The sequence below is a fragment of the Artibeus jamaicensis genome, unplaced genomic scaffold (genome assembly GCF_021234435.1).
Source record: "Artibeus jamaicensis isolate MK-2021 breed Jamaican fruit bat unplaced genomic scaffold, CSHL_Jam_final contig_889, whole genome shotgun sequence".
Lineage (NCBI taxonomy): Eukaryota > Metazoa > Chordata > Mammalia > Chiroptera > Phyllostomidae > Artibeus > Artibeus jamaicensis.
Window position 1 is genome coordinate 5694303 of NW_026522005.1, and position 9522 is coordinate 5703824.

At 37.5% G+C, this 9522-nt stretch overlaps 1 protein-coding gene across 3 annotated transcripts in view; it reads left to right on the plus strand.

The window, feature by feature from the left end:
* Positions 1-9286, plus strand: part of CEP135 (centrosomal protein 135) — a 59745-nt gene extending 50459 nt beyond the window's left edge. For all 3 annotated transcript variants that reach the window (XM_053654993.1, XM_037162276.2, XM_053654994.1), the window contains 3 exons: positions 585-689; positions 2994-3107; positions 7758-9286. In XM_053654993.1, coding sequence (XP_053510968.1) covers positions 585-689; positions 2994-3093 — 205 coding nt within the window. In that variant the 3' untranslated portion in view covers positions 3094-3107; positions 7758-9286. The remainder of the gene's footprint in view (positions 1-584; positions 690-2993; positions 3108-7757) is intronic.
* Positions 9287-9522: the final 236 nt, after the last annotated feature.

Here is a 9522-nt window from a genome sequence, read left to right on the forward strand (position 1 = left end):
TTAGAGAGAGAAGAGAGGGCAGGAGAGAGAGAGAGAGACATCAGTGTGAGAGAGACATTGATCAGTTGCCTCCCATGTGCTCCCCAACTTGGGACTGAACCTGAAACTTACGTATGTGCCCTGACCGGGGATGGAACCTGCAACCTTTTGGTGCATGGGAGGGCGTTCCAACCAACTGCTCCACTCAGCCAGGGCTGGAATAATACATTTTTTAAAAGAGTTAGAAATATTTCTTTCTGAGGCAAGAGTCAAGAAAGAACCAGTGAAGATGCTTTACAACTAGATGTTACAATCCATGTCTTACCCAGATTTGTATCCCCAGCATTGCTCCCACACCTAGCACATGGTGCAGGCTTAGTAAATGTTTATTAAATAAGTGACGTGCACGGAAAATGAAACTTCATGATAGAAGCTCCAGAAGTTTAGAGAATTACAGTTGAAAGTCTGAACCTTCTCTTTTTTTCCCCCATAAGTATTATCTCCTTTATATGTATTAATAACAAAAGCAAACATCTGTGGCCCTTAACTCTATAAAACAAAGCACTCGTTATTTATTTCTTTGACTTTTACAATGTGTTTTTAAGAACTAGTCAGAGCCGGGAGAACACCATGCTTCGGGCTACAGTGGTACAGTTACAAACCGATCATGACGCCCTGAAAAGGCAGATTGCAGCGGAAAGATATGAAAGGTAAGAAAAGTGTTTAGCATTAGACATTGTTTTTATTTCTGTCCCATCCCAGTCTAAAATGGATTTAATGTGGCTTACAAATAGCAATTTGTACTCAAAATAAATTTCTTCAGTAATTCTTCTTAAAAGGGCAACAAGTGTTGTGGAAGATAATATACCTTACAGTAAATAAAGTAACAAGTATTATTTTAATGTTTCCCATAGTATTTCTCAAGGCAAAATTAGGGCATTATTTCAGAGCATATAGTTAGCAAATGAATAAGCTAGCAAGGATTCCACAGGAGTCAAAACAGTGTATTATTATGTGTGTATTATAGGAAATTGGGGTCACACAAATAGTAAATGACAGAATCAAGAATGAAATTCAGGCAGGCCTGTGTAATTTTAAAGCCTGTTCTCCTAACCTCTACAATATATTCTTTACACCTTAGTAATTTTTTAAAGATTTTATTTGTTTATTTTTAGACAGAGGGGAAGGGAGGGAGGGAGAGAAACATCAGTGTGTGGTTACATCTCTTGCGCCACATGTGCCCTGCAACCCAGGCATGTGCCCTGACTGGGAATTGAACTGGCGATCCTTTGGTTTGCAGCACTCAGTCCAAACATCAATCAGCTGCCTCTTATAGGCACCCCAACGAGGAACCAAATATACAACGCAGGCATGTGCCTTGACTGGGAATTGAACCAGTGACCCTTCAATTTGCAGTCTGATGCCCAACCAGCTGAGCCCACAGTGGTCAGGGTAGAACTTAGTAATTTTCATATTCAGTTAAATTTTAGTTCATATCCTTCATTATATTAAAATTTTTAATCTCCAAGTGTTACAGTCAGGAATGACACCTGTTTTAACAGTTAAAATCAAAGTAATTCACAAATCATCTATTGGGTTTCTTTTCTTCCACTACTTTTTCCTATTATATAAATGCCATAAATATCAACATTTCTGAGATTTAATTCTCAAATAATGTTCAAATAGCTTATCAGGTCAGTTTTTGAGTTCTCATTCTTGTCCATTGACATCAGTGATGTGCTATTTGAAGTATAGACAGAATTTGCTAGGAATTCAGTATTTATGATTTGGTGAGAAATGAAGCCTGAGATTGCATCAGGGTTGTGAAAGGTGTGTTTTTTATCTTGTAATTTGGAAGACCTAGGTTCTTAAAACATTAAACTGTACATATATAATGATTTCCATTTCCTAATGATAAATTCTTTCAATTCAAGGCTCCTAAGTCAAGCTCTCTATTGCCTAAGGTATAGACCCCTTTAAGTTCTCTCCTTTTTCCTTACCCCAGTCCCCAAAAAACCGTAACCTACATGACCACATCTTTCCATCTTATCATTAATCTAGATTGTGTATTCTTTTTGTTTTTAAGATTTTATTTATTTATTTACCTTTAGAGGGGAAGGGAAGGAGAGAGGGAGAGAAATATCAATGTATGGTTGCCTCTTGTGCATCCTCTGCTGGGAACTGGCCTGCAACCCAAGCATGTACCCTGACTGGGAATCGAACCACAATTGTTTGGTTCGCAGGCTCACACTCAATCCACTGAGCTATACCAGCCAGGGCTAGATCATACGGTCTTAAAAGGACAATATTGCCACCCCATGGGACAAAATTGGTTCTTGGAGTAGCGAAAGCCCTTAGATATTACAGTATTTGATGGCCCTCCAGAGGGCCACAGTATGTAAGCAATGTACCTAATGTGTTAAAATTTCATAGAATGTGGAAATAATTGTGGGGGGCAGGGGGGAATATCTATAAATGTTTCTTTAGGGAAATAATAGTGGAAAAGAGTTAGATTGGGAACCCCCCAACCAGGTAGAAATCTTGGATACTGAAGAACTCGGGACAGAAAAGGTCTAGGCCAGAGGCTCTGTGTACAGGGCTCCCAAAGGAGGTGGCAGTGCAGTCCTCATGCTTTGTGGAGCAGACACAAACACAGGAAAGGAAAGCATAATAAAGAGAAAGGCTTGCTTTACTTCTGACATATGGGAGTTTGGAGGCAGGAAGAAGAAGGCTAGATTTATATGCAAGAAGAGGTGGGAAAAGAAGGGGTGGAGGGGGAACCATGCAACTTTGGAAATCCATATTCAGAGGGGCTTTCAACACTCTTGTGTAGTAGTACAGTTCCTCTCATTGAAGTCTTTCTTATATCTACTACTTAAAAATCAAATAGGGACATGGGATTTAAATTGAGTAGAAATAGAAATTGAGTAGAAGTTATTTAATTAAAAACAATAACAGTGCCTTATTTGTATAACCCTTTTTGGTATAATCCCTTATCTGATCTCATTTGACAGAGAACGAGCAATCCAAGAGATGCGTCGACATGGTCTTCCCACGCCACCCCTTAGTTCTACTCTGAAGTCTCCTTTACATTCTCCTGAACACATGAACTGACAGTTATCAGAGAGGTATGTATGTAACACCGTGGGCAAGCAAAATGAATCTGTGGTTATAGAAAATCAGGAAGTAGCATTTGGGGGAGACATGGAGATTGTATGCAGAAGTGGCCAGGGGAACTTTCTGACCACCTTTGGTGGGAATGATGGAATGTTCATCATATGGGTATATATGATGATAAAACCTCCATGAAAATGTGAGACATCACAGAGAAATAGTTTATGGAGTGCTGGGTCCAAGGTACAAATAATAGATGATAAAATTGTGGACAAAGATGATAGGAGTATATGTAACACAATAGACTGAATCTGGTTGGAGTAGCAGGTTGTTGGGGAATAATGAGGGATAAAGGTGTGGAAGGCAGAGTGGGATATTTACAATTATCTAATGCGAGATTAAATTAAAGATTGTAAACTTACTTTTCTGTAAGTCACGGGAGCCTTTGAAGGTCTTCCTGTGTATAGGACACATGCAAGGGAGGGGTTAGGATGAAAGAACTCTTCGACTTGGGTTTAATGAGAAGGGAAGACTAGAGGCAGGGAGACCAGAAAGAGGTATGAAATGGACAGTATAGTCAGCTCAGGATCAGTATAATAATATTGAAAGCTAGGGCAGATTCTTTAAAAAATTGATTTTAGAGAGAGACACAGACATCAATTTGTTATTCTACTTATCCATACATTTGTTGGTTGATTCTTGATTGTGCCCTGACTGGGGATCAAACCCGTAATATTGGCGTGGCAGGACCACACTCTGAAAACTGAGCAGCCTGGCCAGGGCAGACTTTAAAAATAAATTACATGCACAGAAAAGTGTCATGTCATGATACACAGCTCAGTGAATTTTTACAAACTGGGCATACACTCCTGTGCAACCTGTACTAAGGACAAGAAACAAAACACCTCATTGGGGCTCCCTTGTGGTTTAAGCCCTGCTGTAAAAGTAACCATTTGATTAAAAGCATACATTTTTTGGCCTCTTTTTGGACATTTAAAAAATGAAATTATATATTCATGGCTTCTTTGCCCCAACAGAACATTTGTGAGGTTCATCCCACTGTTGTGTGCCTTTGTAGATAGCTCAGTCTTGTTGCTTCATTGCATTTCCGGTACGTGAACTTAGCACAGTCCGTACTCTCGTTCTGTCGTTGATGGACACTGGTAGTGTCTAGTCCAGGCTATGACAGAGTTATGATCATTCTAGTACCTGTATGGTGATGAACAGAAGTGTGCATTTCTTTTGGGTACATACTTCACAGTGAAATTGTCAGGTTGCTGGACATGCATGTTAGGGCTTGTCAGGTCATGGGACACGTAAGTGTTTCAGTGTGAGTGAGCACGGCAGGACGGTTTTCCAGAGGGCTAGGGCACGTTAGACTGAGGGAGTCAAAGAATGTGCCATTCAGTGGAGACAGGAACCAAGGGGAAAGAAGCATGTCAGACCCAGGGTTTGTGGGGTAGGTGACTGGGAAAAATGCAGGCTCGTTGACAGAAATAGTAAATTCGGGTTTTCAAAAAAATATGCATTTTTTGCTTCTTTTCATAGAAGTACATAGGAGATGATTAAGCATGTCCTCGATGCCTCGGAATCCTCCTTATGACATTAGTTCTGTGCTCTGCTTTGATGTAAGGACGCTCCCAGGGCTCGTTGGTTTGGAGGGCCTGTGTTTAAATGATTTCTGATTGCTGTGCTTTTGCATTTGTTTGTTTGTTTGAGTAAAACATTTACTTTCCTCGTCGCTTTGAGGACCACTTCTCAGTGCAGGCTGCAATTACTGTGTCCTCACAACTTGTACATGCTGTATTAATTTGAATGTGATTAGGTGGAGGTTCAGTTTCTCGTTATAAAGCTGCGTAACAGTGGTGACAATCATTTTGTCATGCCCGATCCGCAGCTGCATTTTGCATCAGGGGTGATAAAGTTGGGGCCTGCGGGACTGGTCGCCCCACTCCCTGTTTCTGTAAATTAAGCTTTATTGGAGCATGGCCACACCCATTGTATACATACTGTGTGAGACTGCTTCTCTGCAGTGGCAGAATTAAGTAGTTGTGACAGAGACCTGGTGGCACACAGATCTAAAATAGCTACTGCTTGGCCTGTCACATCATGTGTCCTGTGGGAAACCACGGTGCTCCTGTGAAGCGATGAGTGAGGGTCCTGTGAAAGCAGAGTCTTGGGAGCTTCCGGGGACCCCCAGACTATATTTTAAGAATCATTGATACAGAACGTAGTGGATTTCAGCAATCTCTAAAGATGTGATGAATTAGAAAACATTTTTCAATTGTGATAAAATATATATAACATGAACTTTGCCATCTTAACTGTTTTTAAGTGAAATCTCAGTGGCCTGAAATTCTGTGTAGTGCAGCCATCACCACTATTTCCAAAACATTTTCATCATCCCAAACAGAAACTCTGCGTCTATGAAGCAAGAAAGCTTCAGTCCCCTGGCCTCACTTCCCCGGCCCCTGGTAACCTCTAATGTACTTTTCTGTCCCTATGAAATTCCCTGTTCGGGTTTTCATGTGGGTGAAATCATACAGCATTTCCCCATTCGTGTCTGCCTTATTTCACTTCAGATAATGCTTTCAAGGTTCAATCTGTGTCATAGAGTGTCTTAGAACTTCATTCCTTTTTATGCCTGGAGGATATTCCTTTGTATGCTCATACCACATGTTGTTGATTAATTCATCAGTTGGTGGAAACCTGGGTTGTTTTCATTGCTTAGCTGTTGTGAAAAATGCTGCTGAAAACATTGATGTCATATGGAAATTGGTATCATATGGGTCGTGCGAAAATTCTACATTTAACAAGAATCTTGAGTACCTGACAAGCCTTTTCCACACAGCCGTACCATTTTTCATTCCCATCAGCAGTGCAAGGGCTCCAGTTTTTCAGATCTTGTCAATCCTTGTTACTTTTTTGTTTTTATTATAGACATCATGGTAGAGGTGAATTAGACACTTCTACAACCATTAACAAGTCCCAAAGTATCCCAATGATGTTGTTAATTGGAGCCCATTTCCATTCATATTTTCTAAATATTGTCACCAAAACTAGTTTTAAGGAATTTCCCCATAAGTACTAAAAAAAATGAATGTGAAATAGTCATATCAACTCATATTTACAGTGTCAATAATGGTTAAAATATATAACCCAATTTGGTTTTTACTTTTTTGATTATTGTATCTAATACATGCTCACTGAAAAAAACAAAATACAAAAGTATAAAGAAGTGTAAGTCAAAATCAATTTCTTTACATTTTTATATGGAAAATACACATAACATTAAATTTATCATTTTAACCCTTTTTAAGTATAAATTTCTCCGGCAGTCAGTACATTTACATTGTTGTGCACAAATGATTTTCGTTATCCAACCTCAGAACTTTATCTTCTCCGACCGAAACCCTGTTCTCAGGAACCGCTAACTCCCCACTCTCCCATCCCCCAGCCCCTGACCAGCACCATTACAATTTGTCTCTGAATTGCCCACCCCGTGCACCTCACACAAATGGAATCCCACAGTGTTTGTCCTTTGTGACTGGCTTACAGTACTGAGCATGATGTTTGCAGGGTTCATCCATGTTGGAGCTTCTCTCAGAACTCCCTTTCTTCTTAAGGCTAAATCATATGCCATTGTGTGTACACACCACATTTTGTGCATCCATTCATCAGTTGATGGACACTTGGCTTGCTGTTATGAAAATGCTGCTACTAACAGCATTTGTATGGATATACGGATCAAAATCACTTTTAATCCTACAACTCAAGAGAAAATAGCAATTAGCATTTTGATGTACTTCCTTGTATTCAGTTGTAGTTAACATATGCACACATATGTAGACACACATACAAAATTCTAATAGAGATCATACTAAAGTCAGTTTTACCCTATTTTTTTTGTTCTGTTTTGTTCTTTGTGGTTCCTCCCCGCCTCCCAATACTGTGTGAGGATGTATGGATATCATTCAAAGCATTTTCAAAAATTTCATTTTAAAACAGTGACCTAATGGTTTATCACATGGATATTCTGGGATTTATTTATCATTCTCCTCTTATGGGACATATAGCTTGTTTCTCGCTTTTTTCCTCTTATCAATAATGTTTTACATCAGTATTAGATTACATGTCTGGTAACATCCTCTGAAGTGTGTCTTCCTCAGTACAGAAAATGTAATTGCTTTCCAGTGTTTCCAGCGTGGGATTTTTCATGTTTTAATATGTGTGTTTTCATTGGGAGGATGATTAGGTAGCAGATAAGGTGAAAATCTTTTGGAAAATATTTGCTTTCCATAACATTTGAAGACTTAAACAACCTAATTTCCAGTACTTGTGTACAGTGTCATTTAACTTAGACATCATGCTACCCCTTATTCTGAATGATTTTTCTCAGTTAACATGCCCTTACTCCGGTCTGTTACTCGTGTGATTCTTTTAGTCCTCGTGTGTTTTGTTGTGCTGTGGCAGTTTGAAGGGAATATCTTCTTGAAGTAGAGAATGTACTTCTTAAACCTTAAATATAACTTAATTGTGAGCAGAGTTTTATTAGAGACTGTAATTTCATTGAAGACATTACTGAATTTCAGTTTTCCATGCTGTACTGAGTAACTTGGTTGTTCATTTTTCTCTTAACCCACCTTTCCCCTGCCCCCTTTCAGAAGGATGACTTTCAACGAGTGGCTGTACGGGCTTGTTAGAGGACAGAACAGTAATGATGTATTTGAAGTTCCTGAAAATCATGAACATTGATACAAATTCTACCTCTGTCAACTTTTATTTAAATCAGTGAATATTTATGTTAAAAAATTGGTGTAAAAGAGCTATTATCTGTGTATATTTTCATACATATGACAGAACAAAATATATATTAATAGTGCTAACTGATGTTATATCTGTATTTTTATTATTCCTGACTTAAATTACTCCTCAGAGTGTGTTTGTACTGTGAAATAATATAATGTATTGTTGACATTATGCTTTAATAATAATCTTTTTCTTAATGAGCCATGATATTTGTATATAAATATTCTTATAGTACTTGTTTTAATGTGTTATTCATTTTCATGTGTTTATAACCCATAACTTTAACACATGTCCAAAAGATTATCAGCTTTGATGTCATGTAGTCACGCTTAACTTTTTTGCTCTAAATGTAACTAAGTACTTGCCAATTTGCTGTCTGTCATTGAGGGGAATATATCTGGGTCTATTCTTACAGTAGCAGAGGTCTTGATAAAATGATGATTTCTATATATAATTTGTTACTGCCAACTAGAAGAACTGTGATAGGAAAGATACATTCACATATTAAACACAAGATTATTTTCGCCATCATGCGGACTCTTTACAAAATACAAATGTTATCAAAATCAAACTAAAGCTGTGTTCAAAACTTTGTAAAACCATAGAACAGAAATTCAGGGCTTTTTTCAGCAAATAAAATTCTTCACTGTATTAATCTAAAATTTTATGATATAAAGTATATGGGGTAAATATAGTAAAATATTTTGCTAAATTTCCAGTATACATTCAATAACATTAGATTTTTGTTTCTAAACTCATACATTATAATTTAATCAGCCTTCCAGAATGGTATGTAAGCACTGAACTATGACATATTAAGTAGAAAACAACTTTTTACAATTAAATTTTAAGGTTTTAATTTTAAAGTATATAGATGCATGCATATATTAATAAAATAACAGTAGTATAAAATAGAAAATTGGATACAAAAACTAATCGTGTTTGAACTATACACATTTGAAGACAATCCTGTTCTCTAATAAATTTCATTATGATTAAAAAAAACTTTTAACATAGAAAATGGAAGGGCAATTATTTATGATACGTTTTGTTTCCTCTTGCGGTTTAATAAAGTGGAGTGTGTGTGTGTGTGTGCATTTGTATGTACCTGGAGGTGGGCGGTGCTCTTGTTCTAAAACCACTGTGCCTTGTATGTCCGAGTTTCACCCTTGCAGTAATTCGGTCTGTATTGGGTGTGACGTGCCTTACTTTGCCACCATCTGTGCGATTTCGTGTATTCCATTGCCTTTGTGTGAATCCATGTATTATAGCAACATACAAGAAAAAGGGACTATTTGCAATGTCTAATGGAAAATCTTTTAATAAATATATGTGAATAAAATAAAACTATTTTGCCACCTTTCCCCCCAAAGCAACAGCTGTACATATTTTGTTAGATGTATTTTATTTTTAATGTTTTCTGTAATTGAAATATATTCCTTGACATAAATGTTGCTTTTATAACCATGGTACTCTAGTTTTCTAAAATTAGTTTTACCTTAAAATACTGAAGGTTCTAAACTTTTGTAGGTATTTCTAATTTGTTTTAAATTATGGAGCTTGACATAGATTTTCCAGTAAACATTCCAGTCAGTTTATCTTCTCTTTCTTACACTAGCT